Source organism: Fringilla coelebs (genome assembly GCF_963513975.1).
Source record: "Fringilla coelebs genome assembly, chromosome: 2".
Classification (NCBI taxonomy): domain Eukaryota; kingdom Metazoa; phylum Chordata; class Aves; order Passeriformes; family Fringillidae; genus Fringilla; species Fringilla coelebs.
Window position 1 is genome coordinate 72,983,964 of NC_140029.1, and position 16,935 is coordinate 73,000,898.

General features: G+C 40.2%; 1 protein-coding gene across 4 annotated transcripts in view; it reads left to right on the forward strand.

Moving 5' to 3' along the window:
- Positions 1 to 16,935, forward strand: part of ZDHHC20 (zDHHC palmitoyltransferase 20) — a 45,384-nt gene that overhangs the window by 7,430 nt on the left and 21,019 nt on the right. For all 4 annotated transcript variants that reach the window (XR_014615970.1, XM_084201093.1, XM_084201094.1 and 1 more), the window contains exons 2-3: positions 10,466 to 10,492; positions 15,373 to 15,467. Coding sequence is in view for 3 of the 4 variants with exons in the window: in XM_084201093.1 (XP_084057219.1) it covers positions 10,466 to 10,492; positions 15,373 to 15,467 (122 nt within the window). In the remaining variant the exon portion in view is untranslated. The remainder of the gene's footprint in view (positions 1 to 10,465; positions 10,493 to 15,372; positions 15,468 to 16,935) is intronic.

The following is a 16,935-nucleotide window of genomic DNA, read 5'->3' on the forward strand; positions in this document are numbered from 1 at the left end:
TAAAAAATGAGAGAAAGGAAGTGTATTTCTACATATTGCTTTGTGATTGATTGAAGGATTTCATATCTGTTGGTTTGTGACCTGCAGATTTACCCTGAACATTGCAAAGGATACCAAAACTTGGAGCAGAGCTCTTGGAGCAGTGTGGTTTCTGTTCAGTTTGGAAAAATTCTATGTGACTAACACTCAAGTGGGTTTTCTTACAGTATCTGAAAAAGGATGCAAGGTACACATAGGATTTTTGTGGGGATGTTTTGTGTGTGTAAATTTTATCTATTTAATCTGCTTCTCCTTAAGTTTCATGTTGGGGGATTTAAATAATTGTATTTTTTAAAAGTTTGACTTTGGCTTTGTAATTGCCTACAGAGATATTATGGCCGTGTTCCATGGTAGATATCTGCTGAGATAAAGCTAAAGCAGCAAGTGGTGCAGAGAGTAGGCTTGAACTTCTGTAATAATTAATAATTTAGACAAATAATAAACCTTGGCAATGGAATGCTTAAAGACCATTGAGTACTAGATTCAATTATTTTTTTGTCTTTTGTGTGGCTATTTTCTGTTAACATCCTCAAAACTGTAAATATCCTATGTTTCTCACTACTTCCCACACTTGCAGAACCCTATTGCAAAGTTAAGAGTGGAAGTGGGAATCTGTTTGTGAGCAGAAACAATGATCTGGGAGAGCTTTTAGGCACATGCAGGGCCTCAGGAGCTGCACTTCCATGCCTCAGGATTTGTGGTAGTCTCCCACCATGTGACAGTGCTCTCTGGAGTCTTTAGTCAAGAGATGCACACCCTGCCCCCATCCCAAATGATGTTTCTGTGTATCCGCTCAGGAGACAACAGATTTAAGGATCCGGGCCAACTCACACCTAGTTGTAGGTCTTCAGAAGCAATCACTCTCCTGATCTAACTTCCTGCAACTCACTGTGGTTACTGACTTTTGAGTTAAACCAGCAGCAGTCTTTTCTTGGACATCACAAACGTTGGTTCCCACCAGAGTGCTCCACTCCAGCACTTCACCTACAACCAAGGATGTTCTTACAACTGTGTTACTACGGTGGGGGTTAGCCTAGGAGGATGACAGAAGTTAATTCTCTCAGTAGGAGACATGCACGCTTCAAACCCTGCTTGTTTCTTGTTGGGCAGCGTGCCAGCCCTGCTATGTTACTTCCAGTGCTTTTCCCTGGGAGCCCTAATGCATCTCTGAGGAGCAGTAGACAGAACTGTTCACCCCTTGGCACGCGTTTCATTAGGATTTACAGTATTTCAGTTAATGTTCTTAGAGTCCTGGCTTTATGCTTTCCAAGAATATGTGGTGAACTGTCAGCAGGCAGGTGAGCTCTGAGGATTTTTTTGGTTTATTTATTTGCTGGAAGCAATAGTTACTGAATGAGAGCTCTTGGATGATAGGCTGTGCTCTTTTGTATGCTTGCCTCTCTGTTAGCTCTGGACTACTATTAAAGATTTAGTCTAGATGTTCTGGAGTATCCAAAAATCCCTTTGCAGTGGCTCGTACAGTCTTTGTGCTGTCGCTTTTTCATATTACTAGGTAATCTGGAACTTAAATGAGACCTGGTGCAACAAAATGGTGTCCTTCTGACCTTGTCCTCTATCCAGAACTTTCTGTCCTTTTATTACCAGTGGTTTTTTCCTCTGCAGCACCTGAATATTTTTTTATGTTCCTAGGGAGTTGCTGTTGTTTCTTCCTTTTTGCAAAGAAGCTAGAGGGTGTAGGTTTAGCTAGTCAAGCTTTGTCTCAGGATGTCTCAGTCTAAGTAAGGTTTAATGTATAACATTTGATTTTACGAAAAGAACAAGCAGCAAAGCCTCCAGCATCAAAACATGGCGGCATTTGTTACCAATCAACTGGATAAGCCATATATGAACAGCTTCCCTAAATCACCATGAGAAGTCTTTAAACCTTTGTTTATTCCATAAATAGTTTTATAATTTTAAAAATACTAAATATTTATTGGTATTTACAAGTCCAGTTTGTTGAAGACAGGAGTTCCCCATCACTACTCTCCCACAACTAATATACTTGTTTTTAAATGACATGTTTTTCAATACAAAAGTTCCTTAAAGGGCTGAATCCAGGAGCTTGGCTTATTAATATCTTGATGGGAATCCATGTAGATTACATTACTGGCTGCTCTGTTGTCAATGTACTGCTGGCTGAAAATCAACTCTTAACATAGGCAGTTCCATATTTAACCTCAGGTGGCAAATACCAGTCAAACCTGACCAACATTGCAGACTTGAAACTTCACTTAGGGAATCCATAATGCACGAGGGGAGGTCAGCTTGATGGGATTTCATTTCTTCCATTACTCAGTGAACTTGGTGACAGCAAAATCCTCCTCTCAGAAAACAGAGTGCCTAATACTTTGTAAGGAGATTTACGAGGAGATCTTTATCCGCAGAGTTTTGCAAGGAGATTTTTTTCCTCACATTTCAGGAAACACTTACTGCAAGCTGGGCCAGTAAGTAAGCAAGCAAGGAAACTGATTTTAGAAGAGTCTGAAGCCAAACATGAAGGAGCCTGATTAGCAAAGCAGATACCCTCCCGGCTTCTGACCATTCTCACTGCTGGTGAGGGTTCAGGTCTGCAGGTCACAGCAGCTGTGTCTGGAATTTTCATTCTCCATGAACTGACACTTCTGCTGTCCTGCCAGCTGGGTGGAATGGATAAATGAAGACCTGCTTATTTTCATCTGGCTGGTGTAGAAGTAAATGGATTTACTAGTAATGTCCTCAGCCATAAGACAGTCAGCTTAAAGTGACCTTAATATTCAAGGCAGGTATTGACTGGCAGTCACAAACTGCAAATTGGTGTTCTTTTCATCAATAAGAGTTGGCAAATTGTTAATGACTTGAAAAATACTGTTTTGAAAATGTATGTTGGTTGCGTGGGATTTTTGCTTGCTTTGGTTTTTACTTTATATATACTGACAGTTTCTGGTGTTACCTGCAGAGCATCTGATCTTGTGCAGGGTGTGTAAAACAGCTCTGTACAGCACAGTGTTTGTCAACACCAGCTGATTATCCTGTTTGTCACTCCTGTCTCTTGCAAGTGTCCTAGTAGTGTCAGCTACAGAACTACTGGAGTTATTCCTAACACAGCAAGCATTTTCACATACGTAGGTACTTGAGTGTAGTGTTACTATGAGCTTGATCTGGCCAGCCCGAGGATAAATACCTTTCCTTCAAATGCAAATGTAATTAATTAGTGGTGTGGACATTAGCTAGCTCCATTCAGATGCTTCCGAGTTTCCATGCCTTTCTGTCAATTCTGCTTTTTCCTGTTTGCTGATGTGTCAGAGAGAGCTCACTGACTGATGCAAGTAAGAGCTCTCTTTGTCTTTCGAGAAGAAACCAGGCTTTCTTTTGGCTCTGATAGCTTAAAGACAATATTGGAAGCAATTTATGCACAGCACTTCCATGCTACTGAGCAATAAAGCTGTTACTGTTATGGTAAAGCAGAATTTTTGGTAAAAAATTGAGTGAAGTCCAGTAATATGAGTAACTAGCTGAAGAAAGTGTGTTGAAGTAATTCTAGGGTTTAAAACTCATCAAAATGCAAATAGAATGAGCAGTGTCAATAGTAATTAAATAGCAAAAAAAATCAAGTTGCATGGGGGGGGCGGTTTGAGCAATTATGGTAAATTGAAGGTGAGTAGTGCTTCTTGGGGAATGGGGCTTTTCAGGGACAGCAGACTGGGTGCATTGCTGGAGCTGAATGCTAACTTCATATTTAGAAAAATCCTTTAGTAGTTTAGGCTGATACATCTCTTAATACACAGTAGTTGGTGCAGACACAAGTGTGGGATTGAGGTTAAGACCTGGCCACACTTTCTCATGCATGCTGACCAAGTGTAACTCTTGGTTTTGAAATAATTTTAAAAGTTATACCAAAGGTCTCCTAATGGTCTTCTCCCTTGTTGAGAAGACCATTAGGAGACCTTTGGTATAACTTTCAAGAATATTTTACACATGCAGCGGTAAGGAGCAACCTGTAGGATTTTGTGGGTTCCAGAAGTCCGCTGCCTTTGTAACGATGTTTTTGAACTGTGTGAGTGGTAGCACAGAATTTACTGTTCCCACAATATGTGGCAGAAATCTTCCCAGTTGTTATAGCTAAATTCATTGCTAAATGTAACTCAGTACCCAAGAAGTATCTTGCATTGTTTATGCTAATTTCTGCTGTAGACTGGTTCTATTTATGCATGTACTCTCTGTATTGAGGCTGAAAAGACCTTGGTTGAATAAAAAGTTGCTTTATTATTGTGATAAGAGAGTATTTTCTGGGCAGCTAGCCTCCAGCTGCTCTCAATTACTTGTTCTAGTGAAAGAATCATGTTCATATTGTTTAAACCATAAAACAAATCATAATGATAGCTGGTAACAAGTAACAGAAACATTCTGCAGTGCAAGTGGAACTGCCTTGTTTGAAATATGAATTCATTTTGCCTATCCCTGTGATAATGCTTCTCTGAATGCTGTATCAATGGGCATGGCAATCACAAGTGTAGGAAATGTGGTCATAAAACAGAGCATCCCCCTTTGTACCAGTGTTTTTTCCCTGGCTGCATTTTCTTCCTCCTATTTCCTCCCACCCCAGATTTCTCACACATACACACTACCTGCAGGGCCTTTGAAGGCATCATCTTGTGATCATTTGAAGTCACAAGGCAACTCTCTCGAGTGCTCCTGCTGAGCACAGGATGTGTGAGGAGTTTGGGCTCTGGCCTGTACTTTAAGGCATCGGTGGCCCTGACAGCATTTCTGTCCCCTCTTGTGACTGTATGACCCAGGACAGTGAGAGGCCGCTCGCTGCCATTCCCCCTTCACCCCTGCAATGCCCCGCTGTTTGTGGTCACACAAACTTGCAGTGTGGTAGCTACTGACTTCATTGGTGGCTCAAACATGACCCCAAGTGGGAGCTCTCACTTTTTCTCTGTTTGTCTGCCATAGGGCAGTGGATAGATGGTTAGAGGAGTAACTTTATACACACTTGCAGCAAGAGTTGTCCACCACAGGTCACACCTCTGAGACAAGCATCCTGTCTGACCTGGCTGATGGTGCAGCTGTGCTGCAGACCAGCCCCAGGCAGTGCTGCTGCTGAGGCACATGGTGTGGCAATGTGACTCTTGGTGCTGGCTCAGCACAAAGGAGCCACATCTCCTGCAGCACCATTCTATAAAATGTTGCTTTCTGAATCCCCTGGCAGTGTGCTGGGAGTGGAGAAACCTGTGTCCTATTCCTGGATATCTGAAGTTGAAATACATCAGTCTAGTACCATATGACGATAATACAATTCTAAGCTCATATGGCTCAAAATTCTGCAAAGAGCATTCATGGTGGCAGTTGAGTGTGTGATTCCTGGACCCCCATAGCCTTTTAACAGGGACCTGGCAACATCTTCCTGCTTTGGTTTTTGGCTACGTGATGCTGTCAACTTAGTCATCTTGAATCATTTCTCTAAAACAACTCCCGGCTGTTAGGGGAGGAGAGCACCTAGTGTGTGCCTGCCAGTTGGGAAATAAGAAATATCTCAGTGTGGGAAGGTCACAGAATTAAGGCTTTTAGAGAACAGTGGAGAAGTGCTAAGGTCTTCATGTTCTGTTGCTGCCCTGTAACAGAAGCCAAATGAGTATTTGCTCATGGAAATTGACGCATTGTCCTGCTTGTATCAGTAAATAGTGTTTCTGTCTGCTTCTTGTGACTGATTAAGGTCTGCTTTTGCAAATGGAAATCATGTAACCATAAATCTTACACTTTCAATAAAATGCCATTTTCTGAACAAATTAAACAGTGAGACAATGTCAGTTGTGCTTGCCTTTGCAGACAGGGCAGTGCCTGTAGGGGTTTCTGTTGAGTTTCAGTACTGGTAACTTCTGGAAATATATGAGTGTGTGTGTGTATATATGTGCGTGGATACACATATATATATGGTATAGGTGTGTATATATATATATATATGTTTATTTCTTTCTTTTTGCCCCTTTTTATGAAAAGCTGAGAAAAGTTAAGGCTGTACAACTGATGGAGGGATGCAATTGCACTTTTATCTCTCCTTCTTCCCACCCTTAAGGAATGTCAGCCAAAATGTGAGTGTTACTTTGAAATTTGTGGAATAGCTGGAATAACTGAAGTGTGACTCCTGCTAAGAGCTGTCGTGGGCGTGGATGGGGAAATAAGCATAGCACTTCAGTAACAAGATCAGTTCTTGTCCTTTGCTTTACTTCTATATTAGTTGGAGTTTAATTTCTTCCTCTGCAAGAAGCTTATCTAGCTATGGAACATGCCTTTTAGAGGAGTAGAAAGATGTGATTGGGGAGGGGGGATTTTATTCCAAGCTTGAAGACAAATGTCTTTTAGCATGCCTCTTGCAAGGTCTTGGGAGATCATAGCACATCTTTGCCTCAGAATAGAGAGATTTGGTTTTTTCCTATTACGCAGTAAGTTGGAAGATGCTTGAACACGTCATAGCAACCCTGAAAATAAGCCTGAAACTAAAAGCAAACCAGCTCCCTAACATATTTTTCTTTTGGAGATGAGATATTCTGAGAGGTTTCCTCGAAGCAGCTTGAAAAGTGCTCCAAAGCTTTCTGAAGTTGACATTTCTATCACTTCACACTCCAAGAGGAATGGTTCCAAGTGACATTTTCCCCCAGTTTCATTTGTTACGCAGCTAATGATGTCCCTGTGTCTGCAGGATTGTTTCCTGTGATAAAGCTGTAGGCTCCTGCCTCTTTCATTCTTGTGACATAGGTGAGATGAAAGATAACAGACAACAGTGTGAGGAAGAGTATCTAGGAAAGTGTAACCAACAGCTGGGGTCATAAAGGAAAGAGTGTCTTTGTTGCCAGGGGTGATGCTAGGTGTCTAAATCAAAACTAAGACAACTTTTTCCTCTGTGAAAGTTAAAATTGCAATTTGTGCTTGTCCCCTAAGTGGACAGAGTTATAAACAACATTTGAATCCAACCTAATAAAGGCTGTATAGTGTATTTTAGAGGTAGTATTCTGTAGAAAGGGATTTCACATACTTCAGATCATGTGCTTCATCTTGGAGGGACCCCAGAATGTTGGGAGGTCCAGTGTGTAAGCTGCTCATTGGACCAGCTGACAGCGTGTTGCACCTATACATTTCTGGGCAAGCTGTAGCAGCATGAAGTTCAGTGTAGCCTCGTCTACCTCTCTTTACAAGCAGGTTTGCTGCACTCCTTCCTTAGACTGATTTTGGAAACCCTGAAGTAGCCAAGATAAAGCTCTGCACTGCAGTCAGACAGACTTGTTCACTTTGTTAAACTCCCCTGGTGCTGTAGCGCTGAGAGGTTGAATCCTTTGAAATTCTCAGGCCATAGTGAAAATTCCATGTGCCTGAGCATGCAAGTGCCTGCTTCTGAGCTCTTTGCATTGAAGTAAACTGCAGCTTTCACTGTCTGGTCATGTTTTATCCTTCCCTGGCAATATCTTTCTAGAACTTCTTAAGTCTTCTCACAAAACCAGGAACTTAATACTAAGAAGCAAATCCAAAGAATATTTTTCATTTTATAGCTGAGCAATAGACTGCTATGGCAATATATTTTAAAATCCTCAAAAGAGCAGCTGTTTTACACCACTTATGTTTCTGAATCATGGGCAGTTTGTGTTGATTGCAGTGCTTAAGGCACTAACTTTTGCTGATGCATCTATCTAGTGTATAGTGCTGTTTTATTCTGAGGTTAACATATAAATCATAAGCAGTGTTTGTTTTGTTAAAAAAAAGGCAAAAATAAGCAAAAAGGCAGTGCTGCCTTGGGATTTTTCCCCCATCCCATGTCCCAAACAAGAAACCATATTTCAAAAATCTTTGAAGTGAAAATGACACTAATTTAGCAGAAGCTGGCAACCATCTAAACATCACGAGCAGTAGAGGAGAAAAGTGATAGGGAGCAAACTTGTGACTACAGGCCAGGGATGGTGCCCACAATGGCAATGTCATGTTCTGTGAGGTTTTTTCCCCTGATGTAGAGTTCAAAAGCAGGAATTGATTTCTCCATGGTACAGAGCTCCTTGTTAGATGGCCGGCCTAGCAAATACTTAAAAGTCTTTTTTACATAAAGATTGACTATTAACTTATGTGAAGAAAGGCTTTGCTTTGTAGTATAAAGATCCTGGAAGACTGTTCGTGTGCCATCTGCTGAGTGCATTTGGACTAGTAGGGTTGCTGTTCATTTAATCTACGTGACAGTGGGTATTAGAATTGTGAAGAGGATAGAAACAGTAACATTAACTTGCATGAGCCTCTGAGACAGAAGAGAACAGGACATCTTTTATTTCATCTGAGAATATTAAGGCAGGATGAAAATCACAAGCATTTCCATGTTGGCTTTTACCTCAAACTGCAGGAGTTTCTCAAACGAAAATTGTTCTACACACTCTAATAACTGCATTCTAACCTAAGGGACCTATGTATGAAAGAGAAATTATCTTCCTGGTGCTGTGAAGCTTAATTAATTTTTTGAAGGTTATTTAGGGATCTCTTTGATGAAGTCCCACATGTGATAAAATACTATCTTTTTTTTTTCCCTTGTTTTTGCATGCAAAACCTGTTCATTATTTTGAGTCTTCAAACATCAGTTTTGGCTCACAGCTTTGTTCTGTGCTGAGAGCAGAAATTAGGCTACAAATTAAGGAGTACTTTAATGACAATTACATCCAGATATCCTGAAGTTTTGTAGATAACTATGTTCTCCCACCCCCAATAGAGGATAATTAAGAACTTTTTATAGTTCTTGTCCAAGGAAATACATGTTTATGAATGAATGTGTGCAAAGGTGTTTACTTAAGATATGAGGAGCTAAAGATAAAGCTAAATCTAAAGTACTTTTAGTATTTTTTTAAGTTAAACAAACATACTTTGCTTATTTTAACTCTGTCTTTTAAAATAATTTTTATCTTCTCCTTGCATCATTGAAAACATTTGAACTGGAGAAATAACACATTGGTAAAATTTTAAGCAAAAGCACTCACAGGATTTGCTTTAAAAATAATTTGGCTTCTGAAGCATGCAGTGGAGTTTCAGGCAGAAACATGGGAGCAGGCTGTGCAAGTATGCATAACTAATGTGAAATGAAGCTGTTCTTTAGGATTGACCTCCTTGAGTTTGAAGGCAACATTGTTCTATCCCAAATGGTAATTTCTTCCTCCTTTAGATGGAAGGAATCGGAACCTTTTTCATTAACTATGCAGAGGCTTCTGTGTACAGACAGAGGGTAGATGTTTAATGGAAAGGGATGGGGGCAAGAAAGAAGGAAAAATCCTCAAACATGTCTGAACAAAAAGAGGTTATTTATACATTGCAGTATCATCTCATTATGCCTCCTGTTGCCCATGAAAAGAGGCACAGGTGCATAATGCAGTTGTAGACCCTTTCCCTGTAGGTATCTACAGGTAAGTGACAAATGCACCTCTGTAACAAAGCTGCCCTTCAGAAGGAAGTCAAGCCCTGCAGATTTAACAGTCTAGTGTGCATCTGGAAAATCTTTTGAATTGTTGCACAGGTTAATGACAGTAGAAATGTCAGAGCTGGGAGAGGGGAAGAAATGTGTAGTGAGCTAAACTGCAGGAGGCACAGTGTGCCCTGTTAAGATTTTGCTCATGCTGGTGACCAGAAGCTTAAATTTACTGTGTAAGATGGAGTCAGGAAGGATCCTTTCCTCACTGAGTTTCAGTAATTCAGTGTCCAAGGAAGAAATCCAGCAAGGGAAGTGATATGAACACAGCAACCAACAAGTACAGCAGCTCTCTGTTCAGCATCATGCCTGAACTGATAAACTGAGTGTGAAGGTTTTCAAGAAGCCTGAGGGCAGGAAGATGTACTAGTCAGGCAGTGTACAAGGTAGATTTGAACAATGGAATTTACTGTTGGCATAAAAGGAGATGAGGCTATAGGAGGTAAGGAGGTGGAGAGATTTTAACTATGTAGGAAGAATTCAGGTCAGGGGGGAAAAAGGCAAAAAATAGTATGTGACAGGAAGAGAGAAATGGCGGGGGGAGGAAAACTTAAGGAAGAAAGTTACATGTAGCAGTTTCACAGGGAAAGTAAGAACTTTTAATTTTGTTTTCTGCTTTCCAGTGGTACACCTGTTGGCCTAGCTGTTTACTCAGAAAAATGAGTTAGGTGCATATAGGAAGGGGAATATTCATAAATTCTGTCTAATTATTGTCTGTGGAGTGTGCTTGTTTCATTAGCCCAGGGAACAGCATCCCTTCAGCTCTTCCAGTGACTCGTCAAGTATCAAGGGCTGGCAGGAGGAATATTGACTCTTGTTTTACCCCAGTGTTGGGTGGGGAGGCTCTGCTAACACCTGAAATATGCTTTGGAACAAGTCAACAACCTTGTACATCTCACTTTAGCTAATTATTTAATTCTGTACGAATTTACCTACCTTTTTTTTCTTTTTCTCTTCCAGTTACTATTTCTTCAACTGCCGAAAAAGGTAATTTTTTAAAGTTTTTATGAAGATGTGAATGGCTGCTTTGCATGCAAATCCTAAGGGACAGAGTTTAAATGTACTCCTTTATGTGTGAGCTCTGTGTAGTGGGTAGATTAGTGCTAAGAAACAAGGTAAATATTGTACAGTTGAGTCCGTTTTGTTTCTAATACTGCAAACTTGGGATGATGACATGATCTGTGACTAATGCAAGTAATGCAACTATGATTTAAGTTTGCATTTATTTTTAAATGGGTGCCTACTAAGAACAGAAAAAGGAGAAGAGAGAAGGAACTGCAGCACATCCACAATTCCATTTTCTGTTTGGGCCTGTGACCTGAAAGACTTCTGGAAGAGGATGAATTGTTGTTGGTACTGCTTAGTGTTTTCCAAACAGCCCACCAAATTCCTCAGAACTCCATTCTTAAGGAGTAGTTAGAATTGTGCAAAACACAACAATTTCAAAAGCAGCTACACATTATAATTTTAAATTTCCAGGTCAAGTGTTTGGGGCCTTGTTTTGAGAAATTTTAATCTTCTTATTGGCTTTAGCAACTATATGCCACAGTGGGTAGTAGTACACAGTGACAGAGATAAAAACTAACAAAAAAAAATTCTAGCATATTGTTGCTGGGATATTTGTTTGGGAGTTCATTCCAGTTTATGGGGGAACATGAGTGGTAGATTAAGCACAGATTTGCACTTTATCCATGGAGGGATGTTTCAGAGTGGTAAAAGCTCTCATCTCTTAAATATTTTGCAAAAGAGCACAGAACAGGAAGCTAATCTTGCAGTTTTCTTCCTGGTGAATGTCTACCAGAACACTGTAAAAGAAGGAATCTTGATGGAACTTGTTGTTTTTTAATTTCTAATGGAGAGCTGAAAGAAGAGGAAAGTCTTCAAAATAAACTGTAAGCCATTCAAAATGTGAGCTTGTATTACACTGGATTTTTTCATCCCATTTTACGGGTGGGCTTTACCTTGACTTCACAAAATTCTGCAAGCTACTGCTGTACTTACTGTTGATCTGTAGATGAATAAGTTTTACTTTCTAATTTTTTCTGGAAAGGCAAGATTCATGTATCAGTTAAGGAAGTCTGGCAGAGCAGTGTTTGTGTTGCATAGTCAGATCTCTATTTCAAATGCAGTGCCTATCTGACTGGAACAGGTTCTTCTAAACCTACCAGAGAAGGAAAATGCGAGATTAATTAATGAGAGTGACAATATCACTGGAACCTGTTAGGCTTTTAATAGCTGTCACCTGCATGCTGCTTGCACCTCCCATTCTGAATCATGTCATAGGCATCCTATATGCATGAATTTATCAACCATGAAAGTTGATTTGAAAATGACATGTGAAGTTTTCTTCCATTTGAAAAGAAAGCTGGCTTAAGTTTTCTAAAGCTCTTATAAGTCAGCTCATGATAACCAGGAATCACCATCAGAAGAGTTGAAAGATCAAAATACCAGAAACATTGCTATGTAAATCAATAATGTGCATCTTAGCAAGTGTATTTTGCTCCATATTTCAGTGTAATAAGTACTGCAGTAAAATGATTTTAATATAATGGCAACTTTTGATTACATTTGTGGCGATTCCTTCACCCCTTTAAGGCTCATTTTTGCTTTGTAATTTTATATTCTTTTCTAGTTTTATAGCCTTTAGAATAGAGGAATAAAGTCAACTCTGAATCTCTGTTAACAGTGTAATATACTACTGTTATATATTTTGCCTCTCTGTAATCTGACTCTGTCTTGAAAGTAGTATTAAGAATGATTCAGAAAAGAATGTTAAGGGCACATCTTAGGAGAGCTTAGCAGACTATAGGAAGATTCTGAGAGCATGTCTTAAGACATTGTCTTCTTGAGGCCATAAATTTGATATAGTATGCATCAGTGCCTTTAAAGAGAACTGACTTCACTAGGTCACAGCATGGCACCGAGGATCCTGGGCTGCCTTAGTTTAGCCAGGCCTTCCTTGTGACTCTGAGTCTAGATAAACTGGCAGATACTGGGGTTTGGAGTTTTTGTTGTATTTTCCATCTAGCTTGTAGCTACAAGAAAATGAGCTACTAGGAATAAAGCCGGTTTACATTTGTTCTGGAAACAGATGCAAGATGCTTCAGGGAGTAGTCTGTAGAGGAGCTACTGATACCCAAAGTGGTGGGTAGATGGACTGTTAAAGTAAAGCTGTTAAAAATGGTGTCTTCCCTCCCTCTCATTTCCTGGGGAGCACTGACAGGACAGTTATGTGTAATCACAGTGGGAAAGGCAGCATGGGAGTAGGAAAAGAAGCAAGAATTTATTCAGAGTGAAGCCACTATGGACTGCCAACTGCAGGGTCTTTCCCTGGGTGGTGCCCATCACTGGCTACTGACTAGTGGCCCTTGGCTTTTAATGATGAGGGCAGTTTGCAAGAGCTCAGTTACGTGAAGAGCACTTTAATAGCTGCCTCTATCTAATAAATATTGGTAGCACTGGCACAGATCTGTACCCTTGACACTGTGGTCCCTGTTATTCTGTGGGTTTTAGGGGCATTTACAGCCTGTGACAAAGCTTTGAGGTTTTGCTGTTTGACGCATTGTGTGTGCACTAAAAATAATCCTTCAAAAGAATCTGAATTCTGGTGTGATTTTTATGGACAGAGTAGAACTGTTTACTGTGTAAGTTAGTTTTGCTGTGCCTTGCCCTTCCCTTCTCATTTCCTCTTTCCTTCTATTCAATTTCTCTTGCCCTCTTTTCCACCAAAGTTCTGATCTATGCCACTGATTCCACTCCAGTTTTAGGTCCTTTTCTCTTCTCTTCCAAACCATTTTCTCATTCTTTAATTGCTTAACCACATTGTGTTTGAATGTAGAGTATGTTTTTCATAACAGACAACTTCTAATAATGCAGTGCCTACTACAGTAATACACAAGTTTTTTCCTATCAGGTGACAGATTTAGGATGGCTTTAGAAAAGGGTTTTGTTTCTGGCATTTTCAGTCAGCTCCACAGCTGAAAATTTGCCAAGTCTGCCTATGAGGTTGGAGGAATCAGATGCAAAGGTAAAAAGAATAATTCCCTGACAAAAGCTCAAATGCAATTTGTTTGTTTTCATTGCAATAAGCAATGAAAATCCTGAAAGATGATAAATTAAAGCCATGTCTTCTGTCACTGTGCACAAGAATTTTCTGAGCTATTGGAGGTTCCCAAAGTTTTGAGCCTTTTTTGCCATCCATTAAGTGTATCATACACCTTCTTAAAGAACTCTGTCTGTACAGAGAAGTAGGTCAAATTTCCTACTTTACTGCAACTGAAGATAATATAAATGAAGATACTATAAATATTTAATATGACTTCTCTAAGACTTGCTGTTCTGGCACAACTGATCTGTTTCCTCTTGACAAGTGATGAAAGAAACCATTAGAGGATACAAGATTGGAAGGAGCTTCCTGGGTCATAAGGTCTGCCTTTCTGGTCTTTAAGACAACGAAATCATGCATACTCATTAGAAAATTTATTGAGCTCCCTCCTAAACCCAGCTACATTTTATTGCCACTGTGTGTAATAGGACTTTTCCGGCTTGTATTTCTCAGATGATTTGAAAGAGGATAGTAAGAAAATCTTTAATTCACATCTGGCATGACTGGAGTGCAGTACTCTCCAAACCTCTGTTTGGGGATTTTAACCGTCATTCATGACCAGTGCCTTCTGCAATGGCATAGTACTGTGCTGTTTCTGTTAGAAGTAGAAATTAAATTGAATGACATAGGTCAGCAAGTAATCAATTACTTTCTGATAATCTAGAACAGAATTACAGCATCATCTTTATCCAGGAAGGTTAGTCACTTACATGCTGGAAGTGAGGCTGTGAGGTTGTGTTCAATTCTGGGGTTTGGGGTATTTTTTTTTATTATTTTTTTGTTTGCAGTGGGGGAGTGTGGTTTTGTGGGAGCTTTTTTTGGTGGTGTATTTTGTTTGGTTGGTTTTTGGGGGGTGGGTTTTGTCTATTTGTTTTCTCCTTCAAAATCTGCTTTGGAGAGTTCAGCAAGGTGAAGTGCAAGGTCCTGCACCTGAGTCAGGACAATCCCGAGCACAAGTACAGGCTGGGCAGAGAATGGATTGAGAAGCAGTCCAATCTGGGGAGAAAGACGTGGAGGTGTAGATTGATGAGAAGCCCCACGTGGTTCAGTAGCATGTGCTCCCAGCCCAGAAAGCCAGTGGTGTCCTGGGCTGCATCCAATGGTGGGCAGCAGGGCCAGGGTGGGGATTCTGCCCCTCTGCTCTGCTCAGACCCCACCTGCAGGGCTGCAACAGCTCTGGGTCCCAGCACAGGAAGAGCATGGATGTGTTGGAGCAAGTCCAGAGGAAGCTACAAAGATGATCAGTGGAATGGAGCGCCTCTTCAACTGAAGACAGCCTAAGGGAACTGGGGCTTATTATCCTGGAGAAGTCTCCAGGGAGACCTAATAGCACCTTCCAGTACCTGTAGGGGGGACTACAGGAGTTCTGGGGAAAGATGTGTTACAGGGACATGGAATGATAGGACAAGAGGAGAATGACTTCAAACTGAAAGAGGGCTGGTATAAATTAGGTATTAGAAAGAAATTCTTTATTGTGAGAGTGATAAGGCAGCAGGAAAGGTTGCCCAGAGAAGTTGTGGGTGCTCCATCCCTGGAAGTGTTCACGGTCACTTTGTAATCTATAGTAAAAACATTATTTCCTTGAGGAGGAGCAGCTATAACATTTGGGGAGTGAGGGTGTGTGTTTATTTAATTTTTTTTAAGTGAACAGTCCTGGAGTGCTAAGTGTAGTTGCTTAGCCCTCCTCAAAGATCAGGGGTTTTTTGTTGTTGTTGTTCTTTTCAGCTATATTCACCAAATTCTGATTTGTATTTTGTTGCAGTTGTCTACCTTGTAGTTTTCCATCTGTCATTTGTCATGTTTGTATGGTCCTATGGGAAGACAATTTTCACATCTCCTGCAACCCCCTCTAGTGAGGTAAGTATAATGTTATGAAAATGTCAATGCCTTTTTTATAAATAGCTGAACTGTTTTCAGTGATGAAATTTGTTTGCAGTACTGCATGATTCACCTTTCCCTTCTCATTGTCTAAAATAGAACAGCATGACAGTGTATCATAAATGAAAATGATCAAGTTCATCTTAAAATACCATATGCTTTGTGTGATGACATTTCCTTATACGAAATGTGTGTTTAAATCATAAAAAGTTTGGCAGTCTTGTACAGTGGTATGCTTTGAAGTGGCTTGCTTGAAACCTGGAATTTTTAAAACTGATAAATGAAATACAGTGACAGCATTTTTATGTTTCCTTTTTAGGCAGTTTTGACTGTTGTTTGAGTAAGAAAGGGTAGTAATGCAATGTATAGTTACAACCTGGAGGACTGAACCCACTTATTAGTCAAGGGTTAAGGTTTAGGAACACTGAGATGTGACTACATAAAGAAGCTTTATATAATAGCAAAAGAATGCATGGTGAAGTTTTATTTTGAAAAATAACTATATTCATTCCAATAAGCCTGAGATGGATTACCTTGTTTTCCATTTTCTCTAATGTGTGTGTATGTAAGGATTAAATACAGGCATTGAATTTAAAATATTGCACTTCTCTTCCTTGTTTTTACAAAGCTTTTAAAGTCTTAAACTGTTTGAGGTATTGGTTGCTCTGTGGGGGTTGAATTTTTATTCTGTTTTCAGCAAGACTGACATTCAGTGCTAATGTCAACCTTACACCTTCTTGAGACAAGTTATTCTCATATTTTGAAGAAAAAGCAAACACTGCTCTGTAGTGCTTAATTATAGCTTAGAAATCTGTATGTTAAAGCTATAGAATATGAAGTGTAAAAAGCTAAACACTATTCTGGTGTTTAGCTAAGCAAAAAGTCTAAATGCAGCTGTTGAAGATGGAGCACAGGCTGTTGGTCTGGAGCACAAGTCCTGGAGGAGCAGCTGAGAGACCGGGGGTTGTTCAGCCTGGAAAAAATGAGGCTTGGGGGGACCTTACTACTCTCTGTAACTGTCTGAAAGGAGGGTGTAGCCACGTGGGGGTCAGGCTCTTCTCCCAGGTAACAAGCGATAGGACAAGAGGAAATGGACTCAAATTGTACCAGGGGAGGTCTAGATTGGATATTGGGGAAAATTTCTTCACTGAAAGGCTTGTTGTCACAAGCACTGGAACAGGCTGCCCAGAGAAGTGGTTGTAAGCCCATCCCTGGAGGTTTGAAAACATTTATAGATGTGGCATTTGAGGATGTGGTTTAGTGGTGGACTTGGAAGTGCTGGGTTTATGGCTGGGCTTGATGACCTTAGATGTTTTCCAACCTAAATGATTCTATTAATTGCTAAGCCTAAAAATTCAAAGGGACTTGTCTTCAGGGCATTTGGTTTTGCTTTTTCTGGGGTGGTTTTGCATGAAAATGGTTGAGTTAAGCAGGTTAACTAGTTAAA